Source organism: Leopardus geoffroyi, chromosome B2 (genome assembly GCF_018350155.1).
Source record: "Leopardus geoffroyi isolate Oge1 chromosome B2, O.geoffroyi_Oge1_pat1.0, whole genome shotgun sequence".
NCBI lineage: Eukaryota > Metazoa > Chordata > Mammalia > Carnivora > Felidae > Leopardus > Leopardus geoffroyi.
In genome coordinates, this window is record NC_059332.1 from 109,423,077 (window position 1) to 109,440,165 (window position 17,089).

General features: G+C 34.9%; 1 protein-coding gene across 4 annotated transcripts in view; it reads right to left on the reverse strand.

Moving 5' to 3' along the window:
- TBC1D32 (TBC1 domain family member 32) overlaps positions 1-17,089 on the reverse strand; it is a 201,480-nt gene that overhangs the window by 184,154 nt on the left and 237 nt on the right. For all 4 annotated transcript variants that reach the window (XM_045499429.1, XM_045499431.1, XM_045499432.1 and 1 more), the window contains exons 2-3: positions 16,834-16,991; positions 7,423-7,584 (exon numbers count right to left, since the gene is read on the reverse strand). In XM_045499429.1, coding sequence (XP_045355385.1) covers positions 7,423-7,584; positions 16,834-16,988 — 317 coding nt within the window. In that variant the 5' untranslated portion in view covers positions 16,989-16,991. The remainder of the gene's footprint in view (positions 1-7,422; positions 7,585-16,833; positions 16,992-17,089) is intronic.

Here is a 17,089-nt window from a genome sequence, read left to right on the forward strand (position 1 = left end):
GATGTATAAGGTAAGATTAAGGGTAAGTAAGTAAAATCCACAGAAAATCTTTAAGTTTCATTTTAGATATGTTTCCTCCAGACCTGTTTGAAAATACCAACATGAATTCTTCTGCAAGAAGTATCAGCAAACTGTCCAGAGAAAAAAATAAGAATAATTCTTTTTATTCTTTTTAAAAATGTTAAGTAATCTCTCCACCAACATGGGGCTAAAACTCACAACCAAGAACTAGAATCACATGCTCTACCAACTGAGCCAGCCAGGCACCCCAAGAATAATTCTTAAGATTTAAACATCAAAAACAAACAAAAAAGCTAGAGAGCCAGACCCTAAATATCAAATGAACTATATACTTAAATAGTAGCCACTGTTTAAGTTTTGGCTGTTTTGAAAAAGCCAAAGAAAAACAAACACAGGATGGACTATGAACACTATTAAGAAGCCTCATTCAATACTCCAAGAAGTCAAAATAAGAAAAAGTTCTAAGAGGTAATGAATAAAAACCACATCAATTAACCCTGCAAATTTTACATGGTGAGTAGTTCTTACATATATGAGGAACCGATGATAGACCCTACAAATGAATTCTTTATTCTGTAAAACTCTATTTAAAAAATAAATATCGGGGAACCTGGGTGGCTCAGTTGGTTGACTGTCTGACTCTTGGTTTTCAGCTCAGATCATGATCCCAGGGTCGTAGGACTGAGCCCTGCGTAGGGCTCTGCACTAAGCATGGAGCCTGCTTAATATTCTCTCTCTCTCTCTCTCTCTCTCTCCCTCCCTCCCTCCCTCCCTCTCTCTCTCCCATTTGTGCTCTCTCTCAAATAAAAATAAATAAATATCAAAATGTTTAAGAAAATAATCTGTAATTATTACAGTAAAAATGCTGTTAATAAAAGTACTGTTGACTAATCATTAGTCCTAGGTAATTTCTGAAGAATCTCTCACACACACACACATACACAAGAAAGAAAAGAGAAGAAGGAAAGAAGGAAGGAAGGAAGGAAGGAAGGAAGGAAGGAAGGAAGGAAGGAAGGAAAAAAAGAAAGGAAGGAAGGAAGGAAGGAAGGAAGGAAGGAAGGAAGAAAATAACACTTTGCACAACTGAAAATCTTTCATCTATGGTTCACAAAGCAGAAGACAAACATTCATTAAGATATTTAACATCTTTATGAGGTAATTATTATTGTTTTAATTTTTACACATGGATAAACTAAAACACAAGAAAATTAAATGACTTACCCAGAGATAAAAAAATAATTTCCTAATAGTCCCATATAAAACTTTGCTTTTAATATGAAAATTCTTTCATTCTCTAATAAAATATTTTAATACTCCTTTTAGAATAAGTTTTATAGTACTAACAGAAATAGATTATTAGAAATTATATTATCCAAAAATGAAGATGACTCTAGTGTTTGCTTTTTCTGCAAATCAAGAATTAGGAAATCTTGATCTGAATGGCTTTTACTTAATATATCTTAGTGCTTTGAACTTTATTAATTTATTGATAGGCATACACTGTTGCTTTGTTCAATAACAGATTTGTTTAGATAATATAATCAGTTGTCACAAAGAGAAAGAGGTCCTGTCCAATGTCATAAAGAGTTTAACTATTTAGGGGCACCTGGGTGGCGCAGTCGGTTAAGTGTCCGACTTCAGCCAGGTCACGATCTCGCGGTCCGTGGGTTCGAGCCCCGCGTCAGGCTCTGGGCTGATGGCTCAGAGCCTGGAGCCTGTTTCCGATTCTGTGTCTCCCTCTCTCTCTGCCCCTCCCCCGTTCATGCTCTGTCTCTCTCTGTCCCAAAAATAAATAAATGTTGAAAAAAAAAAAAAATTAAAAAAAAAAAAAAGAGTTTAACTATTTAAAAATAAATCCTATTTAATGCTTTAAAATATAATAGGTAACATAAGCTCAAGTATGTAATACAGTTTTTGTAATACTGGAAAGATGAGCCACATTCTAAGCTTCCATATCTGCCTTCAAACTGCAATAGGAAGTAAGGCCCAGCACGGAGAGAAGCCAGATTGCCAACAGCTCCTAGACACATCACATACAACCAAGCCCAGAGACTAGAATTAACAAAGCAAATGTCATATGTCCAGAGCATTACCAAAAATAAATTTGTGGGATCCAAATTTAAAAGATTTTACTATGTATAAAAATTCCATAAAATTTTTATTACAATAAAAAAAAATCATTGCCATCTAGCTTCAGAAGGCAATTTTTAATATTACCTAATACACTAGTTACCCTAAGAATTAAAAGCCAAAGAACAGAGCTACAACAAGTATGAATTACGGAGAAACTAGAAGGGGTACCTGGCTGGCCCAGTCAGAAGAGCATCCAACTCTTAATCTTGGGGATGGGCCCCACATTGGTGTAGAGATTACTTAAATAAAACTTAAAAAAAAATTTTTTAAAGGAAAACCAGAAAACTATTTGTCCATGCTGCCCTTCATAGCCCTAAAGTCTTCTTTTGTGTCACATTTCATGCTGGGGGTAAAGAAAAAAAACAGACCTTCAAATTGTCAATCATATGCCAAAGACTGAAACACTAAAATGTGGAATATCCAAGTAGCTGAGCTTACACATGAGAAGGAAACCCTAAACCATCTTTCATCTCAGTGACTGCTCTGTATTAAATTGCACTTTGAGTAAGAGTTAGGCATTTTGTCATGCTACCCACTACTCAAGAACCCAGAGTGCCTCCCTAATGCCTTTATATCATCCCAGTTACTACTCTATATTAAATTGTACTTTGAGAGTTAGACATTTTGTCATGCTGCCCCCTTCTCAAGAACCCAGAGTTCCTCCTTAATGTCTTTGGTATCCATTTGGCTTCCATTTAAAGTTTCCATTCACCTGGCCAACTTTGAGCCTCACGACCTTTTTAGCAAAAAGCCATTTCTTTGGGGGGGGGGGTTGTTTTTGGTTTTGTTTTTTAAAGTTTATTTATTTTGAGACAGAGAAAGAGAAAGAGAGAGAGAGAGAGAGAGAGAGAGAGAGAGAGCGAGCATGTTCGGGAATGAGAGTGGAGCAGAGTGAGAGAGAGAGAGAGAGAGAGAATCCCAAGCAGGCTCTTTACTGTCAGCTCAGTGGCTGAATCAAGACTCGAACTCACAAACCACGAGATCATGACCTGGGCTGAAATCAAGAGTTGGGCTCTTAATCAAGTGAGCCACCCAGGCACCCGAAAAGGCATGGTTTTTAAAACACCAAATCAAACAGAAACTATATGGTTCTCATTTTCTGTCAGACCAGAAAGGCAGGCAAGCAAGGAACAATACACATGGAGAGCATTAGGGCTGAAGGTCAGACATGTATATACTACACAAATCCTACCCTAAGGAATCTATAATAGATTAGCAGGGAGTCAATAACACAAGTAACTAGAAAAAAAAAAAAAAAAAAAAAAAACCTAGAAAAAAATATATATGAATTCTTACAGGGCAACATATACCAAAAAGTGGTCCTAAAAGGGAAGTGAGAGAAAGACAGGCTCTACACTGGCCTCCAATATCAAACAACTGTACCTCTCTAAGCAAATCACTGAATTTGCCTCTCTGGGCCTGTAAATTAAGGACCTTAGAACAAATAATTTCCAAGGTATTTTCTAGCACTGATATCTTAAAGTTTTATGGAGTTAAAATTGATTTAACAAAAACTGAGCTCATAAGTGACTAACGTACTTTTTTTAGTTTTTCCATGACTACTGTCCAGCCATGCTGCATAACCCCTTATTCAAGGGTTTGTCTCTAGTATCCGTCCTCCCCTTCTTCTACGTACTATTAGTTTAAAACTCCTCCCTCAAGTTTTCACTGTGGGCACATGGTCATCAGTTAGGTATTAAACTTCCCAGTCTCTGTTATAGGTAAGTTGGGCACATGACCATATTTTAGCCAGTAGAAAGTGAGTAAATAAAGAATCTTGCTTTCTACCCTCCCTTCTCTTGCCCAGGCTGAAATCCTGTTGTGGAGTTAGTGTGGCTGCTCCAACTATGCAGATGAAGGCAATATTCAAGAACAGAGATTGGTAAAATACATATTCTGGACCTAAACTAACCTACCACTTGTTTTTGTAAAGTTTTATTAGAACATACACACACTCTTATTTACATAGTGTCTACTGTTGTATTATTACTACAACAGCTTGCAAAGCCTAAAATATTTATTATACAGCCTTTTACAGAAAAAGTTGACTAGCTCCTATCCCAGATATGATGGAACAATAGAATAGAAAGAAACTGGGGTCCCTGGATAAAGTCATTCAGAAAATCCACCTACCTTTGCTGCATTCATGTACTTCTGAACTGTTATATAAGAGGGAAAAAAAAATTGCTTTCTTTGAGCCACTGCATTTTGGTGTCTGTTTGTGATAACTGTTTAGTATATTCTAACTAACATCCTCTTCCTCCATATTTCCATGTGATCTTTTGCATATATCATGGCACTTACCATCCTGTATTGAAATTACCTATTTCAAATTTATTTTTCAGTCTAATGTTAGACTCCTAAAAACACTATGGATTATTTGGGGGTAGGAGGCATCTTATTTAACAGTATAGCCCCAAGATTTAAAACCTAACATACAGTAGTTACTTATTAAATGCATGTGATATATAATAAGGGAAAAGAAAAAATAATTTACTGCTAAAGTCAGAATTATGTCAAACATCAATAACATAAAATTGATTATAATGGCAAGAAACAATATCATTAATTCATCCAACAAATACCTATTATATACCTAACATTTGCTGGGCATTTTCAAGGCATTATGGACACAGAAATAGAAAAAATAAAATTATCTACTTTTTGAGAGTTTACATTCTAGTGGGGAGAAAATGAAAATGAGCATAAAATAAGCAAATACATATATTATCCTATATTAATCAGTGACGAAAAGTTAAGAAGAAAAAAAAAGCAAGGTAAGAAAGAGAAAAAGTAAAAGGGAAAGGCCATTGTTTTATATAGAGAGATCAGGGAAGGCCTCTCTGGTAAGGAGACATGGAACTGAGACCTTAAAAAAGTAAAGGAGAATTAGAAACAAGCCAAGGATATTCCCTCCCACCACTGCTTTTCAACATCCTATGGGAAGTCCTAGCTAATGAAATAAGACAAGAAAAGTAAAAAGGAAGCAAGACTGGAAAGGAAGAAATAAAACAGTGTTTGTAGATGCCATGATCATCTATGCAGAAAACCTGAAAAAACTGACAATAAAATTCCTAGAATCAATAAACAATTATAGCAAAGTTTCAGGATACAAATTTAATATGCAAAAATCGATCACTTTTCTGTATACCATCAATGAACAAGTAGAATTGGGAATTTAAAACATACTATTTATATTAGTACCCCAAAAATGAAACACTTCGGTATAAACCCAACAAAATATATATAAGATCAGTATAAATAAAACTATAAGTTTCAATTGAAAGAAATCAAAGAAGAACTAAATAAACTGAGAAATAGTCCATGTTCATAGATTAGGACAATACAATATTGTCAGGATGTAAATTCTTCTCAACTTCATCTATAAATCCAATGCAATCCCAATCAAAATCCCAGGAAGTTATTTAGTGAATATAAACAAACTGATTCTAAAGCTTATACAAAGAGGCAAAAAAAGAAAAAACAGAATAGCTAGCACAATACTGAAGGAGAAGAATGAAGATGGAGAACTAACACTACTCAACTTCAAGACTTGACTTTGAAACTATAAACCTAAGTAATCATACAGTGCAGTATTCACAAAAGAAAAGATAAGTAAATCTGTGGAACAGAGTAAGAGCCCAGAAGTACCCTTAAATATAATCAACTGATCTTTGACAAAGGAGCAAAAGCAATAAAATAAAACAAAAACAGTCTTTTTAACAAATGGTGCTGGAACAACTGGACACCCACACACCAAAAAATCAATCTAGACATGTGCCTTACACCCTTCACAAAAATTAACTCATAATGGATCACAGACTTAAATGTAAAACACAAAACTATGAAGTTCTTAGAAGATAACATAGAAGGAAGTCTCAATGACCCTAGGTTTGGTGATGGCATTTTAGACATGACACCAAAGGCATGATCCATGAAATAGGTAACTGATAAGCTATACTTAATTAAAATGAAAATTAATATCTGCTCTGCAAAAGACACTGTCAAGATAATGCAAAGACAAACTACAGACTTGGAGGAAATACTTGCAAACAACTTACTGATAAAGGACTATTATCTAAAGTACACACACACACACACACACACACACACACACACCTCTTAAAACTCAACAATAAGATAACAATCTGATTAAAAAATGGGCCAAAGATCTTAACAGACATTTCACCAAAGAAGATATACAGATGACAAAATAAGTATATGAAAAGATACTCCACATCTTATGTCATCAGGGAAACACAAACTAAAACAAAGAGATATTACTACACTACTATTAGATAACTACTATTATAACACCCAAAATCTGGAACATGGATATCAAATGCTGGTGAGTAAGTAAAGCAACAAGAAACCTCATACAATGTTGGGGGAATACAAAAGGGTACCACCACTTTGGAAGACAATTTTATAGTTTCTTACAAAACTATACATACTTACCACATGACCAACAATCATGTTCCCTGGTATTTACCAAAGGAGTTGAAAACATATGCCCACACAAAAACCTGCACACAATGTTTACTGTAGCTGTATTCATAATTGCCAAAATCTGGAAGCAACCAAGGTGTCTGATACATCCAGACAATGGAGTATTACTTAGTGCTAGATATGAATAAGCTATCAAGCCATGAAAAGACATGGAGGAAACTTAAATGCATATAATTAAGCAAAAGAAGCCAATCTGAAAGGCTAAATAATATGTGTTTCCAACTATATTATATTCTGGAAAAGGCAAAACTGTGCAGACAATAAAAGGATCAGTGGTTGCCAGGGATTTGGAGGGGGAAGAATGAATAGGCAGAGCATAGAGGATTTTAGGGCGGTGAAATTACTGTGTGTAATCCTATAATTGTGGATACATGTCGTTATAAATTTGTACAATTCCACAGAATGTACAACACTAAGACTAAGCCCTAATGTAAACCATCCCCCTAAGGGAGGGCTTTGCTTAGCTATCTGAGAAAGAACAAGACAAGGATGGCTGAAAGTGTGAGAGGGAATATGGTAAGAAATGAGGAAGGAGAGGGAACAGAAGGCTCATGTTTGGGGCTTCTGGGCTACACTCTGAATTTTACTTTGAATGAGATGAGAAGCCTTCACAGAATGCTGAGTGGACTCAAGTGGCAGGATCTGACTGATTGTTTTGAAGCATCATCCTAGCTGCTATGAAGGACATGGGTTAGGGGTGCTTTCAAAATGCCCTGCTGAGAGAAAATTGCTTTCAAGTATTATTGTGAACATACTCACTCTTTAGATTCCTGGGTTCTTTTAGTAACATGCTGTACAACTGTGTCATAGCCAGATTCTTCATCCTGATTCTGATTAGACATCCATTTTTCCATTTCTTCTTCAATCATGGACCCCAAAGTGTTATATATATGCTGTCTAAGATATTTCACAAATTCATAGCTAAAAAAAAAATTTAAAAAACAAATGCAGTCAATATCATGAACTCACTTATTAACCATATCCAGAAGAAAATGTTAGCACAGAAAGATTTATGAAATACTCAGATTTCTTACCTTGAACCAGGATTAAATTTTTCATCCCAAATCATCAAGCCAATCTAGAATTATGTTGTTTTTTTCTGGGACATTGGCATTTTCCACACCCCATGCCCACTCACTCTATCAATCCACCTACTCATAGACACTTGTTAACATTTCCTACACATCCCTTGGCTTCATCACTTCCTCTTTTTTCTTTCCTTTCCATTTCTATTGATCAGTGCAAAAGCACATCACCTCACGCAGACATTACTACAGCAGTCTTCTTGCTTGTCTTCTTTCACCCTCTTCCCTCTCATATTTATCCTGAACACTGTAGTCATCTTGGGCCTCAAAAGTCATGGATTTCATTATTTCTGAGTTAGAGTCATTTCACTCATACCCAATAAATATTTCTTGTATTTAAGACTAATTATTGGCTATTTTCCAAATACAACTTCCTTGGCTTGGCATTTAAATACCTAATTAATCAAGCCCCTTAATTACTGCATCTCCACTTACATGAGGCCACACTCAGTTTTCTCCACAAACCATCAAACATGTTGATTTGCATATAAGCAAGGAGGGACTTTTAAGTGACTACCATGTGTTAGACACTGCGCTAAGCACTTTATTAATATTGCTTTATTTACCACATGAGATAGGTAAATAGATGAGGACACAGACTAAAAAGTTAAAAAGCCTTATCAAATTCACCAACTAGTAATTCAGGTCAACCTTACTCCAAAACCAGTATCATTCCCACAACCCCACACTCTCCCAAAGATGCAAAAATTCCAAAACTATTTAAGAAATAAAATAAGAGGTTCTATAGTGTTCAACTGAAACTGGAAAGGAAAATAAATAAATGCAATACTCATATTTTTACTAATTTTTGTATTATTTACATTTCTTCCCTTTAGAGAGGTAAATCTATTACATTTTATTTTCTCAAAATAATAATTGGCATATTAAACTTAAAAATAAAATTTACTTAAAAGTTTAAGTTATTCATTGAAATTACTTTTAAATGTTTAATATTTATATTCAACGTTTAGCTAGTAACTTTTCTTTTTCTTAAGTTTATTTACTTATTTTGAGAGAGGAGGGAGAGAGAGAGAGAGTACAGAGTGTGGGAGGGGCAGAGAGAGAGAGAGAGAGAGAGAGAGAGAGAATCCCACGCAGGCTCTGCACTGCCAGTGCAGAGCCAGATGTGGGGCTTGAACTCACAAACAGTGAAATCTCGACCTGAGCCAAAATCAAGATCAGATGCTTAACCGAGTGAGCCACCCAAGTGCCCTTAGCTAGTAACTTCTAAGCTTTAGGAAAATAGCTATTAAGAACAGAAGAGATAAACAAAGTGATTTTGTAAACATAATGACCTGCAGTGTTAGACCAAAATGACAAACACAAAGTTTCAGAAATACTCCAAGAAAAACAAAACCCAAAACTTACTGAATCACGTGTCCTAGAAAATAGCCTCTAATAATTATTCATGCAATTTTGAAGTTTTTGCCTCTTCTGGGGAGTCATCATTGCCTTACATCACTTGAAGACCTTCCCTTATACAAGCATAACTTCCCATCCATTTTAAATGCTAACTTATTTTTTGGCTTGTATATTTGTAATTATAAGCCAAATATTTGCATATTCTATACAAAATGGTAAAGACTTATATAAGCAAGAATTCAAAGATTAAGGTTTCAAGAGAATCTTTTAAAGATATTCTTAATTTTTTTAACATTTGACAGTCCCTAAACTGCCTCCACAACTTTAGCTCTGAGACTAAAGTTGACAGATGTGCATGATGTGATCTGAAGAGCAAAAAATACATGTGTTCTCCACCACAACTATTCCACCACCACAAACCCTCTAAAGAATCAGAATATCTGAAATTCCAATACCATAAATGTATCATTGCTGTCTTGAAAATGTCCTTGTAGGGGTGCCTGGCTGTCTCAGTCAGTGGACCATGCAACTCTTGATCTCAGGATTTTTAGTTTGAGCCCCACATTGAGTATAGAGATTACTTAAAAATCAAATCTTAAAAACATAAAATAAAATTAAAAAAAATAAAAAAATAAAATGTCCTTGTAAATGAAAAAGTATCCAGGAATAAATAATCTCTTGAGCCCAATCAGTCTGAGCTCACAGCCAGCCAGAGAAAACTGAATGTGGAACAAGGTGCAAAAAGATAAACAGTCCCTAAAAACAATCTTGATCATCCTCATAATCCTGCCCTAGGCTAATCAGACACACCAGTTTTACTTTACATCTCTAAGACACTCAGTGGGAAACAAAACATGGGGCAAGCTGGAGTTAATTCTCTGAAACTAAAGGAAGGGCCTCTCTGAAGATGAATTCTACATCTCACCATCAACATTTACTACAGAAAAGTGAATTATTCCTTAGTTTTATCAGTCCCGTTTCTCTGCTACAAATCAAGCAATTAGGAGAAATGAATATTTAACTAATATAAATTTTGTGCTTGCTGTTTAAAGCCCAAACTGTAAGCAAGTAGGTTATGATATTTTCGTAACTAAGGCAGTGAGGAAATACAAGGAAAGCCCATTGATACAATGTATTCAAGAAAGTTAACAGAATACCACTCTAAAATAAAAGACACATCAAAAACAAAAACAAAAACAAAAACAAAAACAAAAACAAAACAAAACCTCCCCACTATTTATCACCATCTATATGATACAGCAAATATGCTGAGAAAAAGTTTAAACCTCCTCTTTGGGAACTTGAATAACCACATACTTTTTTTAAATGACATCACTTTTATCTGTGGCCACAGTAGTATCTCCCAGAAGACTCCATTCAAAATATTTCAAGGTTTTGGTTCATCTTCCAAGTTAAATGAACCCAAGAACCCCCAAATTTAATATCGCCTAATGGGTTATTGCTCTTTTAAGAAAAAAAAAAAAAATATCCAGGGAAGATAAGGCCTTCTATCATGGGAGCACTACCAGGCTGCCTATAGCCCTTTGGATGCTCTACTAACTCAAAGATTATTGGAAAACTCTCAAGCTTCCAATCTTAAATTAGTAAATAGAGTCATTTCTGCAAGTAGACCTTTCTACTCTGGGTAAGAAAAATCCAAGTCTTCAAATTCTCACGTGACAATTCATTTTGTGTTGGTTCTTTTACTATCTGAATTCATGGCAATACCCCATAAAATCCTACGAGGAATACTATTCTTCTGTAGTAGTGCCCAGGATAGAGAATTATTATTGCTATGGGCTGGGAGATACTATAACACTTAATATATTTAATTATTATGTACTTAATCATGAAATTAAGTACTATGTTGCTTTCACTGTAATCCTCATAGTATTGGTGCCATCCAGTTGCTCTTATGAAGTCTTCATCTAATCTAAAAGATTGATGATAACCACAGCTTTTTAAATCAACCCATTGCATGATTTTTAGAAATTATTCTGGTGTAGCTATATTCATATTTTGTATAAAAGCAAAAGCCCTGGATGCACAAGAGACTTTCGAAAGGTCCCATACTTATAACAAGGATTGCAAACTCAGCGTCACTGGGGGTAGACAGGTAAACTAAAGCCAGCCACGTGTAAGAGAGAAAAGGAAGAGGTGGTGGTGAAATAAAAGGATGTGTCTCAGCTAAAAGGAAGAGCTTCCACATGGCTTTAGCCACTTACTGCCATTTAGGACTATTACAGCCTGATGTGGATTTTTCAGTGTTTTAATAGAAGCCAGAAAACTACCTTATGTGCTATCTCCCAATTTTTAAATGTTACTATTTTTTAAAACCAAGCCAAAGAAACACATCCATAGACCCAATATGGCCTGCGGAATGCCAGTTTGACCTTTCACCATCCATTCATACAAGTATTATAAACAACATAAAATCCTTACCACTAAAGATACTGGTAAATCATCTTTATGTTTAAAATTTCTATTTAAGAAATGTAAAACTTCCCTCAAAAAAAAATTTACATACTTAATAACTTATGTTAGAAGATCCTTACTAGGCTTAATTAAAGCAATTCTGCTACAATTTAAGCCCTTTCCTCTCAGAATTAGTTTTAGCAAACTCCTTTAACATTTTCAGATTAATATACTCTAATTGCACAGGAAAGACCAAGACTACAATATTATGGGAATAATACCTCTTTGCCATGGACTACAATAAATACAACTTCCATTCATTTGTATTTTAACTGAAGTCTATTAATATTTCTTTCTTGGTCATTTTAAAATATTCTAGGGAGTGCCTGGATGGCTCAATTAAGCGTCCAACTGTAGCTCACATAATGATCTCAGTTCAGAAGTCCCACATCAGGCTCTCTGCTGTCAGCACAGAGCCTGCTTCAAGTCCCCTATCCCCCTTTATCTCCCCCTCTCCAGCCTGTGTGTGCTCTCTCTCAAAAAATAAATAAACATTAAAAAAATAATTTAAATTTTCTAATAACAAAGTTTCTTCTTAAATAATTTTATCTTTAGAACTCTACAAATCCCTTTGTTTCAGGCTTAAGTTCTAAATCTTACACTGGTCAATCTTGTAACCTTAGACAAAACACATGACTTTGCTAAATGTCAGTTCCCACTACATAACAATAATGATAATCCCAATGCAAAAACTGTTGTCTATTACACATAGCTATACTTTGACACTTTTCAAACCAAATGTACTATACATGTTTGACTAACCTTATTTGTTACCATAAAAGTAATTTAATGAGAAAAAATAAACATTTGGTTTCAAAGACGCTATCACCAAGTGAATGCAAAGTATCTTTTTCCAAATATTCCTCAAAGAAGGACATTAAAAACCTGAGTCAGGCATTTGCTACTAAGGAAAAATATGTTCACCTCACTACATTTCAGAAGCAGCTCAACTAAAATAGACAGCAATGAACCTCATCACTTTGCTTTACTACTGGCAAATATGAAATTTTTTACATTTATGTCAGAAAATTTACAAAGTTGAGTAAAAGAATATTCACTTTTTTCCATTTTGTTCTCCAGCTTTATTACCTAGATTTTTCCAAGAAAACTTAATTATTTCTTCCATGATGAATTTCTGACATGTTCAAAATGTCTACACCAAAATATGCACTGATACACAGATTACTATTACAACATAAGAACATAAAAAAACTAGTACAAGTTTGTTTCAAGACATCACTCTCTTAGTTATTTAAATAAGCAAGAAATTTTTCAACCATATATAGAAAAAATTATCAGTATTGGTATGTTTTAAAAAGAGACTTTATTAGAGTAAGTTATGAATTATAACGCTGATATTTGGAATTCTTATTTCAGAATCAAAAGATTTATTATATAACCAACCTAACTTTATATATCATATTAGTATATAAGAGATTATGTAATAGAGGGGCACCTGGGTGGCTCAGTCGGTTAAGTGTCTGACTTTGGCTCAGGTCATGATCTCACAGTTTGAGTTCGAGCCCCACGTCGGGCTCTGTGCTGACAGCTCAGAGCCTGGAGCCTGCTTCGGATTCTGTCTCCCTCTCTCTCTGCCCCCTCCCCTGCTTGTGCTCTGTCTCTCAAAAATAAATAAATGTTAAAAAAAATTTTTTTAAAGGTTATGCAATAGAACGAACAAGCTTTACATCACGTACAAACTTTTAGGTCAAAGAATAGGCTTCTGAGTCATGATAAACAATTACTAGAAATGCATTCATTAATTATGGAAGCACGCATGTAATTCTTAGTCATTTCTCTATACATGGATATCACTTTACACAATGGAGGTTTTCTTGAAGGTACCATTTAAATGGATTTCACAGATTTAAAAAATCAGTGGTACATTCTTCTATAAAACAAAAAATAAATCTAAATCAACAAATTATTACTGTGTTCCCTCTGTATCAAACCAAAAATATACTGGATGTGAGGGTTACAAAACTGAGCATTTGCATTAGAGACTCTTACAATCATCACAGTTGATAATTACTAAAATAAATACACATACACACACACACACAATTCTTGTGTAAATGCAAGTAAATATGCTCTAACTCTGTGGTTCTCAACCCTGGCTGCACGTTACAATTCTGCACGTTCTCAACCCTAGAGAGCTTTTTGAAAATCACTACGGCCCAGACTCTACCACTCCCCCTCTGCCAAGCTGCTCAGGAAATTTTGATTCATTCATGATGAGGCCCAAGCATCAGTATTTTTTTACATGGGGCCCACCTGATTCTAGCATAGCCAAGAGTGAAAACCAGGGCCAGTTTGGTTTCTGGGAATCTACACAACACATGCACACATAATGAAAGCAATATCCTCATCCCTACCTCTCCTCCCTTCCCACAGCCCTCAAATCCTTGCTGCCACTTTCAAAGACAGAGAGGGAAAGTTTGGATATTTTAAAGAATTTGTACAGTTTAAGGTAGAAAAATAGAAGATGCTATACAAAGCAGAGATAGTAGTTTAGGGAAGCTGCCCATTGGGGCAAACCCCCAGATAGGGCTATACTGTCTACATGATGGTTTTCCCCAAGTGACTGCAATTTCTCCCATTTTAATTTTTTATAGTACCTAAAGTTCCATCATGTATGGACTCAACTGTCTTAAATATCTTCATACAAAAATACAATAGCCTAAAGACACCAGTTCCCCCATAAGTCTCTTTAATAAAATTTTCCTTGTCAATACTAGGACAACATTGGGTGGATTTAAGAAACCAATGTTCTGATAGTGGAGAAGGGAAGGTAGATAGTTCTGAAGTAGGAAACACTTTTGGAAGCAATACATACCTAAGTGACTTAACGTACAATGTCAAGGAGAGTTAGGTCAGTGAAAACAAAGACCAAGTATAACTGTACTAACTGACCTTTAATATCCGACTGAATTGTAAGAGTCTATGAAAATACCAAAGACAAGCAAGTCCTCCTCTTTTTCTCTCCTACATAAAGAGTTCCTTCCTCCTAAGGCACAGATCTCAGGTTAATGCAGCTAACACATGACTTTTAGCATCTGTGCTTTTAAGACTACAAGCTACTTAAAATACTTTTAGGATTATATGGAGAACAAACAGAGGGTTACTGGAGGGTTTGTGAGAGGGGGGATGGGCTAAATGGGTAAGGGGCATTAAGGAACCTACTCCTGAAATCATTGTTGCACTATACGCTAACTTAGATGTAAATTCAAATAAATAAATAAATAAATAAATAGATGCAAAAAAAAAAAAAAAATACTTTGAGGATTATAAATCTTACTTTTAAAACTACAAACTAGTTATAATTTGAGAGTGTCTGGATTTTTTTAGGTAGGCCAAAAGTAAATCTCTTTAGTAAACAGTGAACATTAAGTATGAATGGTAATCAGCAGGTATTTAATCTAATGCACTGCTGAAAAGCAAATTACTTTATTACAACAGTCATTAAACTACTAAGAGGAACAACAATGACCTAACTTAAACTTTAAAAGCATTCTAAAATTGAAGCAGCTAAAGCAATACAGGTAAACATTTACATTGAAGAAAAAAAGAAAAAAAGAAAAAAAGCTGCATATTAATGAGCTAACCATTCATCACAAAAGTTTTAAAAATTTTTCCAAGAAAAGAAATAAACAGCAGAAATTTTAAAACCATAAAACATATACATAATACAAAGGAGGAACAAAGCCAATAGCTGGTTCTTTTAAAAGACTAAAAGAAACCCCTAGAAGAACAGAAGAGGGAAGGCACAAATCAAAGAGAAGAATAAAAAGGGGGATATATAGCTATAGATATTAAAAATATTTAAAAACTATAGGATTTTAATGAAAAACTTTTTACCAATAAATTTGAAAATCTAGACAAAATGCACAAATGCCGAGAATATGATCCTAGCAAAAATTGACATAATAATTTACAAAGTATTTAAACAATTGCTTGTATGTGAAATAAAAACCAGAAATGAAACCCCAAACTTAATGCTTCATGTGGATTTGTGTGAGGTGAACTTGTATTACATGAGTTTATAAAACATTATTAATTAAACCTTAATTTGAGAAAATTGCAATTATTCCATAGTCTATTGTTTAAGTAATAAATCAATAGTTAACCAATAAAAGCTGTTCTGTAATGTCTCCCAAAATAAATATGATCACAAATAACAGCTATTTGTAGTGGATTCAATTAAGAAATAAACAGGAAAATCATGGAAATACGAAGAAACTTTATGTATATCCATAAATACCAATGAAATCAGTAACTATATTAACAAGAATTCCTTACTTTTGAAAACTCCCTTGAGAATCTGGTGAAAACTATAAATACTCCCCCTATAAAACTGCAAGTAAAAACAAACTTTTACATTAAAGGGCTCAAAAACCCAATTATGCGCATAAAGGAAATGAGTACGAGTTCCAGATAAATAGAATTTCAGAGTCAGTAAAGGTAACATAAAAAAATTTTTTTAAAACATCTCTGTAAGATCAAAATGAAATACAACCACTGAATTTAAAATACTGCTACCAATAATAATTAATTGGGTTCCTGCAAGAAAACGTTTCAATGGAGAGGATTAATTTAAATTAAATGAACCAAAACAAAAAAAAAAAAAAAAAGGTCTCTAAAGAAACGTAACCTTCAAGGTTGATCTCAAGTGGTACCTCTCTCATTAAACTCTTTCTACTGCTCGCAAACCCAGAGTACTCTGCAGCTCTTCTACAGCACTTATATTTTTGACATGTATCACAGACATTGGAGTATGTGCCTTATCCCTTTATAGGAACTTAAACTATTCGATAGGAAGTTAACAATCTAACGTCAGTATTCCTACAGTGCTCAGAATGGGGAATTGGGGCAGCCACTGAAATACCAGATCAGCCAAGGAACAGAGATCTTGGGAACTCATTGCTTTACGCCAATGTGACAGGCACAGTGACAAGAAAACATGAACAATTTTCAATTATTGTTACTGTGTTGCCCATGAGGAAAAACGAAGAATTAGGATATGTTGTTGTGGCAGCAGAAACACAAAGGAGACAGAAGCTTTGGAAAGTAAGTAAAGAATAAAGAATACATAAATTCGATATTTGTGTAAATAAACGAAAAAAAAAAAATGAACCTCAAACTTGGGCGCTATGTTAACAACAATAATCAAATGAACATTCTTTAACTACACTTTGGCCCTTTCCGGATCAGCTCGTTTGTTTGCTTAAGACATCAAAAGCTATTTTACTTGTGAAAATTTTCATCAGTTTCCTCCAGATGTAAGAGGATTTCCTCGGCGCACTCCAGAGAGGGGGCACCCGTGATCTTCTCTTTTACGCTCTGGAACAACTGCCTCAGCATCGTCTGCATCACCACCTCGTCCTCGCCAGAGAAATGGGCCATCCTCTGCAAGAATCAAACACCCACGCCCATTACTCCAGGTCGGCGCCAAGGCCGCGCACTGCGCACGCGCGCTCCCACCCCACCCAGGCCAGTGCGCTACG